The sequence below is a fragment of the Anabrus simplex genome, chromosome 5, assembly GCF_040414725.1.
Source record: "Anabrus simplex isolate iqAnaSimp1 chromosome 5, ASM4041472v1, whole genome shotgun sequence".
NCBI classification, from domain to species: Eukaryota; Metazoa; Arthropoda; class Insecta; order Orthoptera; family Tettigoniidae; genus Anabrus; species Anabrus simplex.
Genome location: NC_090269.1, coordinates 7658323 through 7683044, shown reverse-complemented (window position 1 = coordinate 7683044; position 24722 = coordinate 7658323). Strand labels below are relative to the sequence as shown.

The following is a 24722-nucleotide window of genomic DNA, read 5'->3' as shown; positions in this document are numbered from 1 at the left end:
TCCGTGTAACATCTTAGGTGAATAACCCTGTATATAAAATAAAGATTTTTGTCTGTACATGGCTCAGAATTTAAAAAGAACGGTATTTCTGTATCGGACGAAGCCACAGTAACAAGGAAATGTACTTTTTAATTTTCCGTCATTTCTGTCTGTATGTATGTTCGCACATCATGAGAAAATGGCTGAAAAGAATTAAATGAAAAGTGGTATGTAAAGTCAAGGAATGAGCCACTACAATCTGGGCTATAAATAATTTTATTCACACTGAGTGAAATGACAGTTTAGGGGAAGGCCTAAAATGTAATTCTCAAATATTTATGTTATTATTATCCTATTGATAAATACTACATAACTAAAGTTCTATAGAATTAAATTTCCAATCATTTATGCCTTATACATTTTTATGGTACCGGCTATGATAACAGAGGTATTAATGAATTTGTATTTTTGTTCCTAAGTCCTTATCAATGCCGAGCCATGAGAAAATGGGTTAACAGAATTGAATGAAATTCGGTATGTAGGGTCAGAGAATAAGAAAATACAGTCTAGGCTATAAATAATTTCATTTGCCCTGGATGAAATGGTAGTTTAGGGGAAGGTGCCTAAAATTTAATTTTTAAATACTTATGTTATTGGTCTTCTTGAAAAGTACTTCATAACAAAAGTTATAGAGAATACAATTTCCAGTTTAACTGTACCGACTATGGTAAGAGTGGTATTTCAGAGTCAGAAGAAAACTAAATGTGAAGGCCTACAATGTCGATAGCTCATAAAGTTGATCAACAGTAACATTACAGTTACATTATGTTCTTTGTCTCTTATTCTGCCACTCCTGTCTGATAGATGGGATTACTGGTGCGTATCAAATGTAACAGCCTGCCTGAATATTGGCAGGAAATAGCCTTTTAATTAGATAACTTTCTTCTTTAGCATGCCTTTCCTCTGGTTTATAAATTTTGTAATACGCCTGATATGTGACACACTGGTTCATCATAGTATTCCAGCAATTCGATCCCTACTCTGACGCGCTGATTTGAATGAGCAGTATGCAAACTTAACGGAATACGGCAGAGGAGTGTTGATGGCTGTCTCCGGCCTGTTCATTCCAGCTCTGGAACTTTGGACTGTTAAATCGGCAGTATAGTACTGTCAACCTATCTACTGTGAACGACGTTATTGATTTTTGAGACAGTATTTGCTCGCTCCGCGTCATAGTTATTTTTGTACGATGTGTTATCGCTTCGATACAGTACTTAGATGTGGTTATGGTATCGGATCTACATGAAACAAAACAAGCTTACGGCTTGTGTTATATTCAGTAAATCTTCTGGACGAAGAACTATGTTTAGTTCAAGTCTACAGAATTTGGTACAAGTCTGTACCGTATAAATAGTATAGCTCAGATGGATTGAGATTTCTACATATATGGAAAAATTCATATCTCTGAATTTTCTCCTCTTACGATCAACGCTGATCAGTTTTTACAAGTATAGGGCCAGTGTCTAATTTAAAGGCTAGGCAATTAGGGAGTGCTAGTCCAGATAGCCCGTACCATATCAGAGAAGGAAGGAAGGATGTCCATGGAGCCAATTCTACATCGAGAAGAAGAGAACGAGTTACCACGGAAACCCGATGACTTCAACAAAAGCTGCAATTGGTGAGCTTCAATTAGATAAAGCAAGCAGTTAGTAAATTCAGTAAAGTAAATTCTAAATCTCTCCACGCTTTAAGGAACTTTTCCGGTTCATCTCATTTTTTTTGTATAATAAATTCATTTGTATTTTATATTGCGTTAATTTTCTTTCGTAAGGGATACTTAATGGTTAGTTATTTAAAATCCTACCCCTGTGATTTAAGTATAAGTCTCTATGCTAGTAAATATAAATTTTGGTTTACAGTTTTGTTTAAAACTGTAACCCTGGTGCCCAAACATTACATAGAGAAATGCGAAACCATGGAATGTTAATTGTTTCTATTTGCGTGGCAATTTGCAGGCAAGCCACATATAGTTTATTTGATATTCATGTGTCCCAAGGTAATAACTTTCATCTCCCCAAGTGTCTTGATGAGGAGAGCGAACAGTTACAACATTAAGAGCTGTGCAATTTCATACAACCTTACCCAAGCATACACTACCTAACCTACAATTCTGTATACAATGTAGAAGCACGGGTACATCAGCTAGTGATGCTATAATGTTAGAGAAGGCTTTCCAGAAGCCTGAAGCTTGTTAAATACACATCTCTTTGTTTTGTTTAGGGTTCCTGCAATGTATCATTGTTGCTGTGTTTCAGGCTGCATATCTCAGAGCATGGGAAGGAGAATTCTCAGAAGCATTACGAATCATTCCTGCACAAACTGAACAGCTGGAACAGCTCGGTGTCCTTCACCCAGCCACCTCCGGCTCATCTGCGGTACCAGTATCCTCCTCCAACTCACGCCATCCTCGCCAACATAGCCCATGCGCTGGCATCAGTACCGAAGTTCTACACACAGGTTCTGCACCTTATGAACAAAATGAATCTCCCATCACCATTTGAAAAAGTAGTATTCCCCTCTCCCAATATTCCTGTGGGCAATGTCGAGTTAGTCTCCACAAAACCTAGCGAGAAACCTCCGGAAGCAGCGCCGACCAAAGAATCTCGGCCGTCCTCGTCCTCGGAAGAGTCGGAGATTGAGAGCGACGAGGGTAGCAAGCCTGCGGCCGATGTCATTCCGGTAAAGCGAACGCAGCCTCAGAGTAAGAAGAAAGTCAAGCGACCAAAATTTGTGAAGCCTGTTTCTTCAACTACAACCAATCCGAAGACAGCAGCTAAACCAGAAGACGTATTTGAAAAAGTTGAATGTGAACCTGTGCAACGGAAAATAGAATTGCATCTTGTTCCCACAACAAGCACAGTGTCGACGGAGGAAGTCACAGCGGAGAACGCGGGCGGATTTGGACTTCTCTTCCCCAAACACAAAGATACAAGTGAAAATGTGACGGAGAATAGTGACGAAGACAAAGAGACCGAGTTAAGCTTCATCTCGGCTGAGGAACTGGCGGGCAACAGGCTTTCATCACGAGGTACTTGGAACTGCTTCGCTCTTATTTATTCGCTACATTGTAATCTAGCCTTACGTCACAATTACTATGAATTCATGTTTGTTTCAGATCAAAAACATCTTCCTGTGTTTAAACATTACCAACCTGGCATTCCATCTTGTCGCTTGTACATAAAGAATTTAGCCAAGCATGTCGACGAAAGAGACTTGCACTACATTTATCGAAGATATCTCATCCCCGGCTACGAGGAGCAAGGTAGCATGTAAGTATCGCTAGTTGTGTGTTCTTAGAGGGGTACACAGTAATTTCGTTGTGAAGTTGAAACAAACATGTTAAATGGTATCTAACTGGTGAAACACCGTGTTTATTAACCCTTACAGGACCAGCTGACGATGTATCATCGATGGTGACACTGGCTAAAAAGACCAGCTGGCATTATTTCGTCAATGGAATATTTTAACACATGAATAATATGATGCTATATTTAGTGTCTTGAAGATCTTTTGGGACTATTAGATTTAACTGTGATTGAGTATGAGAAATAAACACCACCAGTACAGTGCAGCACATCTAATGCAGAACGCTAACCTTATCGCTGAGCTGTGCAGTCTGCTGTTGCCATTTCAACATAAACCACGTGTGGCGGCAAGTAACATAGTGCACTCTTCTCAATTTTATCGTTAGTTTGTTTCCTTATTTACAATATTTCCTTTCCAGAAATCTGATAAGTCTAACAAGTCATGGTCAGAGTTCTTGTCGAGTTCTGCCTACAGTTCGCAACTTGTCCTACGTTTATGAGAAACACTCATTATTTACATAGGCGATGGCTGTATCACTCGAAATGGAAAACAACACTCAAAATAATTATCCACTTGGAAAGTAGATACCGTAAATGATCAAACAAACAAACGATAAAGCTGAGAAGAGTGCACTACGTTACTAGCTGAAGAACTGTGTACCAAATGCCAAGAAGGATGCCATGGTGTGTGCATTGCCAGTCATATTTGTAAATAAGCTTTTCTAAGTGTGGAAAACAGGTGGTAACATTTTAGAACATTACTGGGTCAGTTTCAGTGTGTTACATTGTATCGGTGTTATTCATAGGTTCTGGCTTTGTATCTACAAAGAGTAGGCAAACAATGTGTGCTTACTGCTGTTTTTTTTTACTTCAACCAAGTTGACAATAAAAATATTTTAATATTTTGTTAATTTCAATCCGAACTCCAAAAAAGTTTTGTGATAATACAGAAAATGAAGTATGGAATCTAAATACTACATTTGCAATAGGTAAATTTTGCTTAGTTTAGAAGCTACAGATATTTCATTTCAACATTTAAAAAAATTTTTAGTGTATATATAAAATATTAATTTTATTCAAAGTGCCTCCATTTACACCCCTAAGAAAAGGAGTTGTTTTCTCAAGATTTTGAAAGAAAAAATCGTGAAGAGACGTTTATTATAGATTAAGGTACAGATTTCTGAAAGGAGATGTGAAAAATATGCCTCGAACGCCTTGGTCTGTTTGGTATACCACATGCTAAACAGCTGGTCTTGAATATACCCAGTCCTGAAAGGGTTAAGGCAGAGGATATTTACAGAATCTGGGTGATAATGGACATGTGGAGAAAGCCAGGCCATAGCGAATAGAAATAGCAATCATAATCTATTATCTTTGTGTCCCATGTTGATAATTCCAATGATCACAAGTATAGGGATTGGACTTTCCACCTAATCAATACTGTTATTTATCATAAGGTACTTAAAACATTTTACATTACAGTACTAGTTTCAACCCTTGACTTTTTTAAAAATAACATATAATGTTAAAACACTACTCATTCTAATTTTTGATGACTAATTCTGAGTTACATTAACACATTGTAGTGTTAAAATGTGCTTGGATGAGAACTGTAACAGTTCATTATGTTGTCACCCCTTTGATTACAATGTGAAGTGCTGTTATTTTAAATTTTTTAAAAAAATTATCTTTTCTTTCCGTACAAAACCTGTCACAATCTTCCTCCCCCAGAAAGTCGCTGCACGTGACAATTATATTGATACACTTGAGACTGGGGGTTTTGATCACACAAAAGAAACTAAGACACAATATCACTGATATGTTGTAAAAAAAAAATAGTTATGGCATTCACAGAAGATTTTCAAGTATGCAGTGCACAGATAGTTTCAGGCAGTTTGACAGTCACTTTACTAACAGGCATGATTACTTCAAGTTGAACTTCCAGGTTCCTTCAGTAACTTGAGGTATTCCAAGGGTTACATATAAGCACAACATATACATTAAAAAGGTGATAACATAGAAAGTTGGGATCTTCATCAGCAAAATACAGCCGTCTGAAAATATGTTTACAACTTTCCAAAGTCGCTTCAACGTTTTAACTCTGTCCACTGAAAAGTATTTACTACTCAATCTGTCAGTAATCCAGAGCCCATTCATTTTCTTGTAAGAAACCATCCATTATCTCCTTCTTTGCAAGGTTTGGAATAAGTTGGTCTTGCATTAATTTTCACAGTAGGCAGAGAAGCGAGGCGCAGTCTAGCAAGACTGCCACCATCTGGACCTTTGGCCACTGGATTGTGGTGCCGGATAGTAGCGCCCAAGTGATACAGTGTGCCCCTCAACTAGGCACGTTAGGTTGCCGTCACAGCCACTGCAGCATAAACCAACACGCAACAGACAGAGGAATACTCGAGGCACAGCCACCCTGCCGGACTAGAATACCTTGAAGAGACCAAAACAGAGATCAAGGGACGTTTTTCATAATCCACTGACTAACTTAGTCACCTAACCGGTGGCTCTACGAAGTTCGTGTAGAGACCCCTTTCCACACCAGGGACTTAGGGCACCCAGATCCCGGAGCAAGCAGTATTGATATATATCAGACAACATAATAGATGGGTAAAAAAAAAAAAAAAAACTACAGGAGTTTTTCCACATCCAGAAATTACAGTGTAAGACCAAGAAGTTACATAACCCAAATTTCAAATAAAGAAATTTACCATGAAAAATAAATTTTAAAAACGTGTTAACTGAGGATACAGCTCGACACATTACAATTCACAATCAACCTTTTCAAGCACTACAGGTATGACAGGTCCGCCCAAAGAGAAAACATTGTCCAGGTAATAAATTACCCAAACTAGACCTTCATTAACATATACAACTTTTACACTATAAATTGAGGATAATTATGTCCACCTTTTCAATACAAATACAATGTGACGTCATTAACACATCACGAATTTATTACCTTTCAAAAAATTGGGACCAGTTTCTGCATTATTTGTATGCCATCATCAGCCATAGGAAACTTTGTGACAAGGCTTGAGTACAATATTAACATGACATACAACATAAATATATATAAAAATTGACCATATTCTTACATAACTATTAAAAATTTTGGTGTACTCCATAAAACTTAAGATTAAAATTGGTAGCATATTATATGCAACATATTATGACTTATTAGTTCTATACAATTTTTGACTAAAGTTAAAGCTTTTGTCAGGTTCTTTAAATATTACAAAATGCTGATTAAGCTTCCAGTTAAAAAAAATTTCAATCTTTGAAAAATTTTATAACTACTAGGTGTTTAAAGGCAATTGTGCATTTTGGTCAAAAATACCTCAAACTGACATGTATTAAAATGAGTTCACCTATTATCAAATTGGAAATAGTAACCTAATTGTACTAGGTGTAGAGATATGTTACAGTATAAGTCTTTGGTAAACCGGGCGAGTTGGCCGTGCGTGTAGAGGCGCGCGGCTGTGAGCTTGCATCCGGGAGATAGTAGGTTCGAATCCCACTATCGGCAGCCCTGAAAATGGTTTTCCGTGGTTTCCCATTTTCACACCAGGCAAATGCTGGGGCTGTACCTTAATTAAGGCCACGGCCGCTTCCTTCCAACTCCTAGGCCTTTCCTATCCCATCGTCGCCATAAGACCTATCTGTGTCGGTGCGACGTAAAGCCCCTAGCAAAAAAAAAAAAAAAAAAAAAAGTCTTTGGTAACTCAATATCTTGCGTTAATGCAGTTTACAATGGCGAAAAATGAAAGTATCCTCCTAATCAATACATCATATATTCCGTCATTAGACGGAGTAAACAAGATCAGACATGTTTCGGCTCGTTTGAGCCATCTTGAGCCGTCTAATGACGGAATATATGATGTATTGATTAGGAGGATACTTTCATTTTTCGCCATTGTAAAGTGAAAACCGTCAATACGGAATGATTCTAATATCTTGTAATGTTAATGCAGTTTGGTTATTTAACAACAAATCGAGGAAAATGATAAGTTTGACTGATATTATTTTAGACTTTAAAACATTATTTGTCCATTATAGAGGTCCCTTGCAGTAAAGATTTTTAGTGGGCAAAACAGTTCCTTTTAGAATTGATTACAGGTTCACTCTGTTTTGGGGTTTGAATAGAATGAAATTCTTATTTCATTATATAATGTTGAGCAATATTCATATACATAATGTTCCGTCTTTTATGCTAGTGTTCTTAAAATGTAGATCGACTTAATAGGAGTGGACTGGTGAACCGGAATTTCTTGGAGCATTACATTCAAGGTCTTTGGGGTTCTAGAAATATCTCAATCCAAGACGGACCTAGGAGAAAGATATATATACTACGTATTAGCATAAGAATAACAAAGTTTGAGAAGGCACTATTTCTATTTAAATAGAAACTCACCCCACGCACTACGTTATCGAGAATAAAGCCAGACAGGAACTGTCTACTGGAAAGGCAGATAACAGACTACGAGTACTAGAAGAGGGGCGGAGCATGTGATGTAGGAGAAGGGGGATCACTGTAATGCGAGGTTATTGGTCGGGAGGGCGTGGATTACGGAGGGGATGGTAGATGAGCATATTGCGCACCATTTTCTGTACTGGTTGATTTATTGGTCTTTTTCGATTGTTGATCACTGAAATGAGCGTGTCAAACAATATCGTGGGTTTTTCGGATACCTCATTCAGATTATAATTAGGGTTAAAATACTGGTCCAATGATATGAAACATTGTTCGGTTATATCAAGTAAGGGCCCTTTTCCCAATATTTCTACGACGTCAATATCATGATTGATGTCATAAAAACTATGTTTATAGTCATTTATGTGTTGTCCTATAGCTGAAAATCTCCTATATTTAATGGCGTTAACGTGCTCATTATACCTAACCTTAAAGGATCTCCCTGTTTGTCCAATGTATGTACTATCGCAGCTGTTACAGTGAAATCTGTATACGCCCGATTTATCATATGGGTTTGATGCGTTGACTAGTTTAGCGTTATGAAATATGTCAAGATTTCTGTTGTTGGTTTTAAAAGAAATGTTGATATTTTTCTTGAATATTTTTGTAATTCTATATATGTTAGGATTATATGTGAATGTTGAGTAGACTCTATTTAAGTCTGATTTTGACATGGGAATACTAAAAGCCCGGTGTATCATACTATTATAGGTTGCCCGCTTTTGGCTGGGTGGGTGTATGGAGTCATTATGAATGGTTGTGGCGGTATGTGTTTGTTTTCTATAGATCCCGTATTTAAAGGAATGCGGGAGGCGAGTGATGGTTAAATCTAAGAAGTTAAGGACTCTGTTATCCTCGGATTCTATTGTAAACTTAATATCTGGATCAATATTATTAAGGTGTACCAGGGTGGTGGGTGCATCTGAAATATGCTGGTCCATAACTATAAACGTATCATCAACGAATCTGGCCCACAAGAGAATGTTATTAAATTTCTTATCATCTTCTATTCTAGTATGTTCAAGGAAATCCAGATATATATCAGCCAAAATGCCAGATGCTGGTGACCCCATGGCCAGTCCATCTTGTTTGTATATCACTTTGTCGAATGTGAAGTAATTGCTATTAACTAACAGTTTAAGAATGGTTATAAAATCTGCTATTTCTAATTGACTGAGCTTGCTGTGGGTACATAGGTTTTTTGAAATAATTGGCAGTACTTTTTCTGGTTTTATGTTTGCATACATGTTGATGATATCAAATGATGTACCGGGCGAGTGGGCCGTGCGCGTAGAGGCGCGCGGCTGTGAGCTTGCATCCGGGAGATAGTAGGTTCGAATCCCACTATCGGCAGCCCTGAATATGGTTTTCCGTGGTTTCCCATTTTCACACCAGGCAAATGCTGGGGCTGTACCTTAATTAAGGCCACGGCCGCTTCCTTCCAACTCCTAGGCCTTTCCTATCCCATCGTCGCCATAAGACCTGTCTGTGTCGGTGCGACGTAAAGCTACTAGCAAAAAAAGATATCAAATGAATGCATAGTATAATGGGGTTGCATTTTAAAGTTGCCTAGTTTTTTAACTAATTCTAGAGTGTTAATCATGGATTTGTTTGCTTGAAAAGTATAGTGTTTTCTAAGAAATTGTATAAATTGCGCTGTCTTGTAAAGAGACCAGGGTTCATATTGATCAGTTTGTTTTTCTCGCTGTCAGTCAACAGGAAGGTTATGTTTTTTAGTATCTGTTTTAGCTGTTTTTGAATGGATTTAGTTGGATCTTTTTCTAAAACAGCTAAAACAGATACTAAAAAACATAACCTTCCTGTTGACTGACAGCGAGGAAAACAAACTGATCAATATGAACCCTGGTCTCCCGACGGTCAAAGTCCAACCAAAAATCCATAAGGAAGGAATACAGATACGTCCCATAGTAAATTTTAGACCGAGCCCTCTTTACAAGACAGCGCAATTTATACAACAATTTCTTAGAAAACACTATACTTTTCAAGCAAACAAATCCGTGATTAACACTCTAGAATTAGTTAAAAAACTAGACAACTTTAAAATGCAACCCCATTATACTATGCATTCATTTGATATCATCAACATGTATGCAAACATAAAACCAGAAAAAGTACTGCCAATTATTTCAAAAAAACCTACGTACCCACAGCAAGCTCAGTCAATTAGAAATAGCAGATTTTATAACCATTCTTAAACTGTTAGTTAATAGCAATTACTTCACATTTGACAAAGTGATATACAAACAAGATGGACTGGCCATGGGGTCACCAGCATCTGGCATTTTGGCTGATATATATCTGGATTTCCTTGAACATACTAGAATAGAAGATGATAAGAAATTTAATAACATTCTCTTGTGGGCCAGATTCGTTGATGATACGTTTATAGTTATGGACCAGCACATTTCAGACGCACCCACCACCCTGGTACACCTTAATAATATTGATCCAGATATTAAGTTTACAATAGAATCTGAGGATAACAGAGTCCTTAACTTCTTAGATTTAACCATCACTCGCCTCCCGCATTCCTTTAAATACAGGATCTATAGAAAACAAACACATACCACCACAACCATTCATAATGACTCCATACACCCACCCAGCCAAAAGCGGGCAACCTATAATAGTATGATACACCGGGCTTTTAGTATTCCCATGTCAAAATCAGACTTAAATAGAGTCTACTCAACATTCACATATAATCCTAACATATATAGAATTACAAAAATATTCAAGAAAAATATCAACATTTCTTTTAAAACCAACAACAGAAATCTTGACATATTTCATAACGCTAAACTAGTCAACGCATCAAACCCATATGATAAATCGGGCGTATACAGATTTCACTGTAACAGCTGCGATAGTACATACATTGGACAAACAGGGAGATCCTTTAAGGTTAGGTATAATGAGCACGTTAACGCCATTAAATATAGGAGATTTTCAGCTATAGGACAACACATAAATGACTATAAACATAGTTTTTATGACATCAATCATGATATTGACGTCGTAGAAATATTGGGAAAAGGGCCCTTACTTGATATAACCGAACAATGTTTCATATCATTGGACCAGTATTTTAACCCTAATTATAATCTGAATGAGGTATCCGAAAAACCCACGATATTGTTTGACACGCTCATTTCAGTGATCAACAATCGAAAAAGACCAATAAATCAACCAGTACAGAAAATGGTGCGCAATATGCTCATCTACCATCCCCTCCGTAATCCACGCCCTCCCAACCAATAACCTTGCATTACCGCGATCCCCCTTCTCCTACATCACATGCTCCACCCCTCTTCTAGTACTCGTAGTCTGTTATCTGCCTTTCCAGTAGACAGTTCCTGTCTGGCTTTATTCTCGATAACGTAGTGCGTGGGGTGAGTTTCTATTTAAATAGAAATAGTGCCTTCTCAAACTTTGTTATTCTTATGCTAATACGTAGTATATATATCTTTCTCCTAGGTCCGTCTTGGATTGAGATATTTCTAGAACCCCAAAGACCTTGAATGTAGTGCTCCAAAAAATTCCGGTTCACCAGTCCACTCCTATTAAGTCGATCTACATTTTAAGAACACTAGCATAAAAGACGGAACATTATGTATATGAATATTGCTCAACAACATTATATAATGAAATAAGAATTTCATTCTATTCAAACCCCAAAACAGAGTGAACCTGTAATCAATTCTAAAAAGAACTGTTTTGCCCACTAAAAATCTTTACTGCAAGGGACCTCTATAATGGACAAATAATGTTTTAAAGTCTAAAATAATATCAGTCAAACTTATCATTTTCCTCGATTTGTTGTTAAATAACCAAACTGCATTAACGCAAGATATTGAGTTACCAAAGACTTATACTGTAACATATCTCTACACCTAGTACAATTAGGTTACTATTTCCAATTTGATAATAGGTGAACTCATTTTAATACATGTCAGTTTGAGGTATTTTTGACCAAAATGCACAATTGCCTTTAAACACCTAGTAGTTATAAAAATTTTCAAAGATTGAAATTTTTTTAACTGGATGCTTAATCAGCATTTTGTAATATTTAAAGAACCTGACAAAAGCTTTAACTTTAGTCAAAAATTGTGTAGAACTAATAAGTCATAATATGTTGCATATAATATGCTACCAATTTTAATCTTAAGTTTTATGGAGTACACCAACATTTTTAATAGTTATGTAAGAATATGGTCAATTTTTATATACGGTATATTTATGTTGTATGTCATGTTAATATTGTACTCAAGCCTTGTCACAAAGTTTCCTATGGCTGATGATGGCATACAAATAATGCAGAAACTGGTCCCAATTTTTTGTGATGTGTTAATGATGTCACATTATATTTGTATTGAAAAGGTGGACATAATTATCCTCGATTTATAGTGTAAATCTAGATTCAATACGGACCAAAATCAAGTTTTTAACTTTAAATAGATATACAACTTTACCATTGGGGAACATAAATGTACCATCAATATCCTCTTTAAAATTTTACTTTAAATGAATTTATCATTGTATCCTTAATTACCCAACATTTAAAAAAAGAAAATAAATAGGAGGAGAAATTTCGTGTTGCAAGGGAATTCAAAACAGGGAGGTAGTTACATCTATTATGTTAGCTTGCAACGTTGCTCACATCATTCTAAGAAATGAGGTTAGTAAGTCATTAATAATAATAATAATCGTATGGCCTCAGTTACCGTGTGCAAACATTTCAATTTGACGCCATCTGGCTGTCTGCTCGTCAATTTCGATGTTCCGTTTTACTCTTGGCCCACTAGATGGCAGACCGAGTAAACCAAAACTCTCTTGGGCGTCTATGGCTGAGATTTAATGAATTTTGTTGGGTAAACACCAAATGTGTCACCAGATATCTCTTACATGCCGACATTGTATGACATGGAGTGTCGAATGGACCTTTTTCCGCCTTCAAAAATCCGACTACCTCTGCCAGGTTTGAATCCGCTATCTTGGGATCTGGAGGCCGACACTTTACCACTGATCCACAGAGGCAGTAAGTCACTATCCCTTTACCACGCCATGTACACATTACTTTAAAATTTTAACACTGATAAAACTCACATTACGTATCACATGTCACACCAATCAAATTAAAAAATTTAAGGCTAAGAATACAGAATTAAAAATCACACAATATATACCAATAAACAGAAAATCCAAATAAAAAAACACAAGTAACACCTTCATACCTGGATCATCAGACTACCGCATGACACACCAAGATCACCAATCCTATCTGCCCTCCAACACACAATACAAAAACATAATACACACAGACACACCAGTGCGATGACTTAAATCAGGCCGTACCAGCAAAAGAAAAGGGCAATACATGACCTCAGTACACTTGATTCCATGGCCATGAGACTATATTAGAACAAGTACCGTACTCCCAGGAAAGGAATGGCCTCTCAGCACCTTAAGTTCTAAGTCTCAGTTAACACACAAAATGCCTTTGCAAGGCACCCAAAACAAACACAAATTACATCCAATATTCACAAGAATTTACAAATATTGATGGACAGATACGACAAGGCTCATCACAGAATTTTGAAAATTTAACTCAGCCCACAGGACCACATAATCGAGCAAACTGGGTAAATGAATTTAGAAGACACGGAACCAGAAACGAACGAAAATACAAACCGTGAAAATGAAATTAAGAATGAATAATTAAATGAGAATTCATTGAAGAACTTTTACTAAATCGTAACACCTGCAAAATTTCGCTACAACTTTTTAATGACAAATTTAGAATAACTGAAATCTTGACAACCTGCAAAACAACAACAGATTTAACTGAAATTAATAGCTCAGAATAATGATACCGAAATATACATATGAAGAAAATCTTCGTAGTACATGATTTACAATAAACAAGAGACAATATTCTCCATCTAGGCACATAATACCCGGTCAAAGTTTACAGGAGAATCTCATATCAGATGCACGCCAGATTTCGTGAGTATAAGTGCAGATCCATAACCGGTATAAATTTGCCATTACAGCCTCGGCGTTAGCTGGTTTATAAATATGGTGAACACATGTCAGCCTATGAGACTATGGCAGTCCTCATAGAACCCTCCCTAACAAGTATAGGAATACATGGGTAATATGTGACAAGGAAATGGACAATTACACCATAAGGACGCTCAGAAACATTTACACACAGATCCAGAGACTCCATAATCTCATATCTGATTGAGAATTTAGTAACTGGCGAGGCACCACTCCAACTAGTCTCATACCTTCTCGGAAATGAACCCAGGTACAGTAGAAGACCGAACACAACACAGCACATGACCAGAAATTTAGCTTTGACACTGAGCCAAAACGCGACACAACGAAGAATTTTATAAGATCACACACAAAAAATAATACCGAATGAAACACAGCAGACAACAAGATATGAAATTTGAAAATAATTTGCCTAAACACCAAATTTACAAGACAGAAAACACACTTCATAAGATCTAAAAATGTTTTGCTGAAAATTTACAAAAACAGATGTTTAAAGAAAACTCATGAGACTCCATGTTAAAACTTATTCACATTTACACGATGACCAGCGCGATAAACAACATTACCATCTACATAATCTGCAAGAAGAATACAGCACAAGTAACTTTTAAAGATTTTGAATGTGTGCACAGACTCGAAGTAGGTAAGCACTCGGCTGTCTTCCATAGACACGTCCAGTACATCAGCTGTTCGAAGATAAACGTGAAGTCAGACGAGAAGTACAGCACTTAGCATAATTAACGACGTACTAGTAGTTCAAATCAGTGCAGGCGTTACAATAGAAAACTCTATGTTAATGAACACCCACATTGAATTTTATCACTGAAGACTTTCAGAATACAAACAAGACACACGCCCATGCAGTGCGATAATATAACTTGACACGTGGCTTGCCATGAACAAAACCTAATGAAAATTGACAAGGAAACTGAAATAGAATTTATAGACAGTGACTTACCATTTCCCCCAACAGTTCAGGCAATTACAGATTACGAACAGCAAAACACAGATTCCACACGACGGACAAAATGCCTTCTCAGATAACAGGCAGCGAACATTGAACTTGAGCAAACATCATGAAAAAACACAAATAAACGGGAATTAGGAATGCACACCCAACAATTACAACCTATAAAAGAAAACATCTCGTCAATTAAATAATACTTTTCTCATACAGTGAGAAAAGATTACAAGATTAAATCAAATTTTGAAATTTAGCTGAGAATAATCACCGTGGGCTTCCCTTCCATCCACAACCCTCAACCCACCGGGTTCCAGTTACACGACACATGGTAAAGAAATAATAATAAAACTTAAATTGCATGGAATTTGGACACCTTGAAGACAAACCAACTCTCCAGGTGAAACTGCGTCGAGAAATAAACAAATGAACGTCAGGTTGATCAACTTGACAACTAAAAGAAAGGCTGTGGAGCAGGCGTGGGAACCCTACCAGACCCATGGGGGATGTGGGTTGCGGATTTTTAAAGAAACCAACGATGTTTCCTTGATCTGTTGATATATTTTCCAAAACAAACATTACAAAATCAAAATCATCAAAACAAAAATCAGGTTATCATATCTCATAACCAACAAGATTAGACGTAATTTACCAAGGACTATTCCCTAAAGTCATAGAGGCTAAGGGAAAGATATACTTTAATATAGTGCAACTTCCAGAATACAATGATTAAAGTAAATGGAACCACATTATATTAAAAATACAATATTGAGTGAAATTTAATGGCACTTTCAGATAATCGCGCCACATAATGGAAACAAGAGGGAAACCAGAAATGATAAAACTCAATGCAAAGGCCATTTCAACTTACCCCACACCAAAAACTCTTCTGATGTGGGGCAGAGGAAAAACTAGCGTACATCAAGTGACACAAAGTTACTGAAGGCAAACCCTGAGAGAAATAACATTTATCTATTAATTACACTTTTTACAAAACCAAAAGAAAAGGGGAATGCATCTAAAATCAAACAGGCAGGCCCAGCTGAAAAGCTAAGGCATCTTAATAATTGAGTGGCGAGTCAGGGTAAACTCCTATGTGAAAAGGGAGCCAAACATTGAATTTAAAACTCAGGTGGAAATGAAACCATCCTGGATTGGAGGATCGCCGAAGTGCGTCCGACTCGTTGGACAGGTCATAAGCGAAAGACAACGAAAGTTTGCCTCGCTCTCTCGAGGAGGGCAAAGCTGACCTTGGACTGATCATCAGGTAACCAATCGGGCCGCAGAAGCCTACCTCTTACAACCCAGTCTCACCAATCAAAACTGCTGTTATTTTCTCCAACGTAAATGACTATCAAGAACCTTCCATCTTAAAGACGTAGAACATCTTTCTAGAATCGACAGGGGCAGACAGCTCAGCATATTCAATAATACAGCAGTTACATTTCCCAATGACTGTCTTCTATAAGTGCACATGTTTTTCTTTTTCTTTCTCTACTAAACGGTCCAAATACAACACATTTTTCTTTTTTCTTTCCCTACAAAACCTGTCACATTTACAAGACAAAATAAAAAATGATGAGTGTGGTGTTAACAGTATGTACATAATCAATCTAACATCAACATATTTTTAAGGCTATATACTGGATTTTTTTTTTGCTTCACGTCGCACCGACACAGATAGGTCTTATGGCGACAATATACTGGATATTAAGACATTTACATGTTAATATGTAATACCAGCACTTCATCATGTATTCTTCTGTACTGTAGAAGCAGCTAGTCAGCAGGAGGTTTTTAAAGCTGTGGTAAATGAACTGATGGGACTAATATCTTTAATCTTATGTGGAAGCTTATTATATAATCTGATTCCAACAGAGTCTAAATGTCTCGAGCGAATGGTTTTAATCTTGTGCTCAATAAAAATGTTACTTGTTTTTTTGCGTGTAGAATGGATTGCAAGATGTATATGCTTGGTAGTATCCTTAGTCGCATAAATAATGGTCTGCCATGACTTAACCTGTTATGTCTCAATATAATTCTGATAGCTCGTTTCTGTATTCAAAAAAGAACATCAAGGTTTGATTTGTAGCAACCCCAGAGACCAATAGCATAAGAGATGACTGAATGGAAATATCTAAAATATCCTCTTCTAACATATTCTTTACTACAACTATTAACAAAATCCTTAAGGCAAAGCAAACAGAACTCTGAGACTTCCCTATTTTTTAAATATGATAATCCAGTCTTAATTTTTCATCTATAAGGACACCTAAAAATTTTTTTGTCAACGTATTTTCAGTTGCATTTGGATTTAATATAAGGTGTTTTTTTTTTCAGTTTTGTCATGCTAGTTAGATGCCTTGAATTCCATGTATTTCATATTTTTTAGGTTCAATTTTTTTATCCTGAACCATGATTCTAACCTAGATAGGACTGCATTTGCTGCAGTTATATAGACATAGGGTCAGGATTATTAATAATTATGTTTGCATCAACAGCATGCAGAACTGCAGTTTCTACTTGATTATTGTGAGGAAGATCATTCACATAGATCAAGAAAAGAACAGGCCCGAAAATACTACCCTGCGGAATACCTAAGTCTGTGTTTTTTACCTCACAGTGATATGTCTCATGCCCTTTACTGTTACAATGTGTAATTTTAATTTCAACAAACTGGGATCGTTTATCCATGTATGATCTAAACCAGTCATTAACAATTCCTCTAACCCCAGTCTGATAGAATTTGTGCAACAATATTTTATGATCAACAGTATCAAATGCCTTTCAGTCAACATCTGCATGATGAGTATGATATTGATACCCCGATTTTTCAAGACGACGTCAGAATTGTAGTCGGAAAAAGATCCTCATTAAGACGGACCGGAGACGCGTTTCGTGGCTTGTGAATCTAAATTGCTTCCAAACCGGACAGGATTTTTCATCGGGCTGGACACATATGTGGCTGGTTTTATGAACACTCCGTCACCATATTACATCTCGATTGGCCTACAAAATCACCTGACTTGAATTCCATTGAAAATCTGTGGAACATGTTGGAACAGCGGGTAAAACTCCAACACCAGCATCCCACAATTTGGTGGAATTGCGTGATCAAATCCTCAGAGAGAAGCTTAATCTGGATGCGACGTACCTGCACAACCTTGTGGACTCCCTTCCTAACCAAATCCAGGTGGTTATCAACTCCAGAGGCAGAGCTACACGTTATTAAACGATGCTCGTAATGATTTCTCCAGGGTGACTTACTTTTTGTCCGGTGAGCCTATGTAGTCAGATGATTTACTGGCATGTTAATAAACCCCCACGGAATAAAATTCCAGGGTGTCCGGAAACTGTAAAAACAGTAGTTGGTGGGATATAAAATCAATAATATAATAATAATAGCATTGTACCAATTGTAAATTAAGTAAGGAAGATCACGTTCTTCAGTCCAATCGCAAAGGTTGTCTTCGTCGTGTAGATTAAAGAAAATATTGATGAGAATCCTATCATTGGTTAACTGTTGTTCTTTTTTTTTCAGGTTTGATATCCGACTGATGAAGGAAGGTCGGATGAAAGGACAAGCATTCATCACATTACAGAACACAAAGCAGGCTCAGTTGGCATTACAGGAGACTAACGGATATATTCTGAAGGACAAACCTATGGTGGTCCAGTTTGCAAGATCAGCTGTGGCAAAAGATAAAGTGTAGATTAATGTAAATAAATACCTATTAACCTGTTTGTATGTGTTCTTGTCCAGTTATCATTTAATAGACCTCTAGTTTCTGTTTCTCAAATAAAGACATGGGCAACATCCTCCCTTAGCTCCATACTTTTACATACATGTCGACGCAAATATGCTAAGAACATCAATAGAATCCCAGTTAAGCATCCATGCAAAACCAAGCATCTCCAAGAAAAAGAATTAAGCAAACATTGGTTTTGATACAATTGAATCTGTTTCTTGACTGAAATCTGACCAAACCCTGAAGGTAGAATAATCTAGGTCTACATGTCCTACGAGTATGCTCGAACAACCAATCACAGCCCGAGTATTTGTCACATGACTTCCCGCCTCCCGCAGAATCAAGTCCTTCTGTTGCCTGAGCGAAAACAAAACAAGTCCCATACGGTTTGGGCAAAATCAAACATACATTTTTCCACATGAAATTATTTAATTGTTATTGACTTTTGATCTGTGCCAGTTAGAGTTTTCCTTTGTTAATAAAATTAAGTTGCACATTCAAAAGCTGCTGTCCAGTTGCTAATTTATGTTTTTCTTTTCTCCTGAAAGTCTGAATCTGACGAACATGTCTGGTTTTGTCTGGACGCTCCTCATTTGTTGACACAGAAAGAAAAAAACACAGAGTGGGCTGTGCCGTCTAGAGAGAATGACATCTGTTAGCGGCGAGAGAAGCGAAAGACTGTGTAGGTAGTGCAGCAGTACTGAGTATCAGGTGATGGTATGAGAAATAGGATGTGCATCACAGAGTCTCGGCGGTGATGTGGCAGAAAAATGTGCAGATGAATTCAGGTTTAGCGATGACATCTGTTTGTTTAGCCACAATTTGACACCACAATTGCTCCGATGAGATGAGCTGTTACTAACCTATCTGGCTAGTCGCAACACAATAGCCCGAACATGCATGCCGTATTCCATTCAGCAAGTTTGCTCATGTCAGTTGAAAACAATGTAACTTATGCCCTAACTAGAGGACCCATGTTGCTCCGCCTGTCGTAGTCGTATTGTTTTGCATGCCCTCCTCAATGGTTTTACGAACATTTAATAAGAAGCCGCAGTTCGTAGTCAGAATTCATGCATTCTGACGTCGTCATGCCATCGATATATATTCGCTTTTTTGTCCTGCAGTTCTTGATGTTAAGTTTCGTGTTGTGTCTTAGAAGGCAATGGTATTTTTTATTGCAGTTCTTCTATATAGAATGCTTGTCTTATGAGCTCATAGGTTAGTCTGGAGGGAGCATTTTTTGCCAGGCAGAGAATGTTTTTTCAAAATACATGGCCTTCACTCTTTCTAGTGTAGCTAGGTAATTCTTCGATAGGTGTTACCAGATAATGTCTAAGGCATGTGTCATGATAGGTTCTGTTTGTACATAGACTTTTTTCTCTTAGCAGCATGCAAGTTATTATGAACACTCTGTCATCTCTTGAATATATTTGGAAGCTGGGAAAGAGCAACTAGCGGGGAATAGTATAGTTCCGAGATCAGAGGAAGTGCGTATTCTCTGGCTTGACAGGTAGAAATGAAACATGGCTGCATGTAATGAGATTATTAAGGATGAAAATCATATATCAGAATATTAATTAAAGTGTCAGTCGCTTAGCAACGTACTTAGTATAGAATGTATTGCAGACAAGCTCTGGAAAGAAAAAGAGAGAAAAATTAATGGGTTTAAAACCCTCAGAAATTTAAGAAAAAAAGTGGAAAGCGAGAAGCAAGTCAGGGCGAGGCTCAGTTGTGAACCAGCTATAGTCTATAGGTAGTTTCACCAAACTTGATGACCTTGTCTTTTTTTTTTAAAGGAATATTCATAAGATTTAAGCCATGAATATGGTGATCATGCAACGCTGATCTTTGCCATATGACAGGCTATCTCTAAAGGCTTCAGATTTCTTCTACCAGAATAGCTTAATTTTGAAAGAAATCTCCATACAAGTTAAAGTTTTTAAATGTTCAGATGTGGATTTGGTCCCAACCTAATCCATGGCCAGAATTTCAGTCTCCCTCAGTCAACACACTGAAACTACCAGATACCAGCATTGCTTGTAACATTTTCAGGTGATGTCGTTCAAATTTAACATTAAAGAAAGATTGTTTGCAAGAAGTGTTAAACTACTTTATTAAATATGTGTATATTTTGTATTCAGTGTTTTCTCAACAGTTCATAAGAAACTTCCGTTTTAAATTACTAGACAGCAACAATGAACATTGTATTCTGTTACGAGACGTTATGGCTGGCATGTCAAGTTATATTTCTAATTTTAACATTGAAGAAACCAAAAGTTTTCGCAAGAAGTGAGGACAATTTGTGTACATAATGTGTATATTATATCTTCAGCGTATCTCAAATAGTTCTTAAAAAGGCGTTGGGTTCTTCCACTTTTTCGATTTCTGAACAATGAGTTTTATAATCTACCACGTGATTTTATGGCTGAAGAAGTCTCAAACAGAGATGAAACATGTCCCAAAATATGTTTAATATGTTTTCATATTAAATAGTTTTCACTTGTAAAGTGACGTGTATTGATTGAATGGACCTTAAATCTAACATTGTTTCATAATTTTAAATGTATCAGTATGGATCTATATGATGAACTTCATAAATTGCACTAAGAATCCAACCAGGCTAAGAAAAGTTTAAATAAGTTTATGAATCTCAAAATTAGAGTAGGAAAAATTTCAAAATACATAGAGTTTTTAAAAGAATGTATAGTAAAGAAAGTAATTTCCAAATTCTTAAAACCTTCTCAAAGAAAAAATATATCAACTCAGTTTCACCTTTCAATTCAAAACAAGGTCAACCACTTGTGTTTAAGGAAAGAGATTAAATTTAGCAAGAGAAATGGCAGGCAATTTCAGATCACTATTGTTGTTATGGCTTATGTCATCTATTAGTGAAAGTAACGACATGATACATTTAAAAGTTTAGTAATTGATAACGATGCCCTGACAGATATTCAGAGGTACCACTGTTTACTGTCGTGCTTATTAGATGAGCCACATAAGTTGATAGAGAATTTACCAGTTACACAGAATAACTTCAAATTAGCATGGGAATTGATTTGTAACCGATACATCAATCCTAGACTGATTCTGGATATGCATGTTAGACAGTTGTTATTGTTGCCCTCTGTCAAGAGTGATCATCCAAAGGAGCTGAGGGCATTAATAAACCAAATGTGCAGTAATTTAACACATTGCAAACCAGGTGCCCTTCACCCCGGCCACTTTCTAACTACCTCCATGCTGGAGTGCATGCATTCAAATAAACTGTCAGAACTTCACTAGCTTTTGAAGGTCTACTGGGTTTCTTTCTGGGGGCCTTCCTGAATAGTTGTTGAAATGCAGGTAGGTAAGTATTTGTTGAAATCTATTTCAGCTTATGGTTTTCGGAAATATGGGGTTTTCTATTAGGGGATCGGTTGGTCAGTAATCTTTCAGACATGATTTCTTCACCTGTCGTATCAATATACACAGAGCAATATTTTTTTAATTTCCCTCCTAATGACATTAGTCCACTTTAGTATTTTAGCGTATGCATTATGAGAATGTGAATTCTGCTCATAGTATAAGTTTGTCTGCTCACCTACATACTGAAAAAGTTCTTCACCGAACATAAGTCCTGCTACTTGTTCTATGTTTCCAGATTCATTAGGCCATACCTTTATACCAGGAGCACCTTCAAAATCCTCTAGCCTAGGTTCACTGTTGTCCATAACCCAGTTGTCAGAAAACTTTACATTATTTACAATATTTAGAACATTTACACTTGTAACACAATTATCAGACTCGTTCTGCGCTACGTGAGTTCCACTTCTTGAAGGGCTATATCCTCGTCATCACCTCAAGGACTGAGCTATTCTTTGTGTGAAGTACTAGAGGAATGGGAGTTTCTAGCTTTAAAAAGTATGTTCATTTAACAGTGCTACATGGATTCAATCAGCTGGGATTTTAATTTGGTGAAATAACTTTCTTTATTCAGTATTTTTGAAATAATAAGTATATTTGGGAGAACATGACTTGTAAGTGGTGCAGAACTGGTTGGAAAACTTCTTCATATGAGATATTATTCATGTTTACGAACTGAGAAAATATGGTAAAGTCGTACTGCAATTGTCTGCCAAGGACTACTGCTGATGTAGGCTCAAATGATTATATACTGGTTTTTTTCAAATATCCATTGAATGGCATGCACTGAATGAGCAGGATATAACTTTACGAAGATGAATTAGCCTGTACAAGTGTATTCTTCATTTCGCGTGCGGAGTGCATTAAAGTTACACGTGCATTGAATCAGGGTCTTATAACAGTGTACATGTCATCAATCTAGAACTCAAGGACCACCACAGATGGAGAACTTGGTTAGAGCCACGATGGAAGAGTCCATCATCAGCATGACCATAATGCAGGCCATGGTGAACATCAAGGCAAGTGCCCCCCCCCCCCCTGGAATTCTAAAGATGTTGATGTTCAATTGTTTAATATAATACCAGATTATTTCATAAACTGAAATTACTGACAGTCATCTAGCATATGTTATAACTGGAAGTTTCTGTAAACAATTTAATGTTCCTGACGTTATATTGGTTTTTATATTCAAGAAAATTGTTAATGTGCCCCCCCACCTGGAAAAGATCCTGCGGGCGCCCATGGTGAACGTGATCGCATGGACCTTCCATTGCTGAATGTGATGGCGGAGAACTAGTGAAGGATGAGTACAATATTTCATAATTACTAAACAGAATGAGACAGAAAGTCTTTATATAGTGTAAATGTTAGTTTAAGTAATGAATTAATAATCTGGTCGTCACAGTGCGGTTTTCGATCGTCAAGAGACACAACAGATATGATCTTCTGTGCAAGGCAAATCCAGGAAAAAAAGCAGAGAACAACAGACTGCTTTATAGTGTTCTATGACCTGGAAAAGGCTTTTGACTCAGTCCCAAGACCCGGCATGTGGACAGTACTGAAAGACATTGGCTGTGTACAACATTTTGTACATTTATTTATTGTCTTGTTTTATATGGCGGGACTCAGGCTATGAAGCCTGCTATTCTGTCCGACCATACATACACCAACATGAAGAGTTAAATATATACTAAATTATCTACAATGTTTTAATTAATCTAATAACTTAGCTATGATTTAATCCTACTATGTTATGAATAGCCAACGGCCGTAGCCGTGTTGAAACACCGGATCCCGTGAGATCTCCAAAGTTAAGCAACATTGGGCGTGGTCAGGAGTTGGATGGGTTGCCACGCGCTGTTGGTGGGGGGTAAGGGAATAGAGGAGCGGAAAGGAACTGGCCACCCTACCGCACGTAAACTCCGGCTCAGGAACACCTCTGCGGAGGTTCGGACCTGCCTTCGGGCAGAATAACCCTTACCTTACCTTACCTTATGAATAATTATTATTTATTAACCAGGTTTGACAGAGTTTCTTAAAGCGGAGGTGGTTTGACACGCTCCTAATTTCAGCAGGTAGGGAATTCCAAATTCGGCTGGCGGTGAATACAAGTGATCTACTGAAGCCAGTTGAGCAGTGAATGGGAATGCTTACTACTGAGGTGGATGATGATCTGGTAGGAATACTAGGTGATGGAATTGTGTGGCAAGGTATTCAGAAGTGTTAAGGTTCAGTATATGATGTAACAGGGAAACAGTGTGTAAATTTCGTCGCTCTCTTAAGCGTAGCCATGAAAGTCTATCAAATGAGGGAGAAATATGGCTAAACCTTGGTATATCTGAAATAAATCAAACACATGCGTTATGTGCCTTTTGGAGCATGATGGAAAGATAGGCGTTCAGGTTACTTTATACTATGTCACAGTAGTCGAATATTGGCATTATCATACTTTGGATAAGCAGTTTTCTTACATTTTGTGGGGGTAAATCTCTGAATTTCTTAAGGGAATGCAAGGAGTAAAACACTCGCTGACACATACCCATTACATGATCGTTCCAACTAAGGTTTTTACCTATTATCATCCCTAAGTTTTAACTGTCTCTTTGAATTGTAACTGAGTGCCTCTTAATGTGACTGGTACATCATAGGGAGCCAATACTCATGTTCTAAGATCAACAGCATTAGCCTTATCATAT

General features: G+C 37.1%; 1 protein-coding gene across 6 annotated transcripts in view; it reads left to right on the top strand.

The window, feature by feature from the left end:
- LOC136873661 (RNA-binding region-containing protein 3) overlaps positions 1 to 18619 on the top strand; it is a 134921-nt gene extending 116302 nt beyond the window's left edge. For all 6 annotated transcript variants that reach the window (XM_067146751.2, XM_067146750.2, XM_067146749.2 and 3 more), the window contains exons 4-6: positions 2295 to 3067; positions 3155 to 3308; positions 18417 to 18619. In XM_067146751.2, coding sequence (XP_067002852.2) covers positions 2295 to 3067; positions 3155 to 3308; positions 18417 to 18588 — 1099 coding nt within the window. In that variant the 3' untranslated portion in view covers positions 18589 to 18619. The remainder of the gene's footprint in view (positions 1 to 2294; positions 3068 to 3154; positions 3309 to 18416) is intronic.
- Positions 18620 to 24722: the final 6103 nt, after the last annotated feature.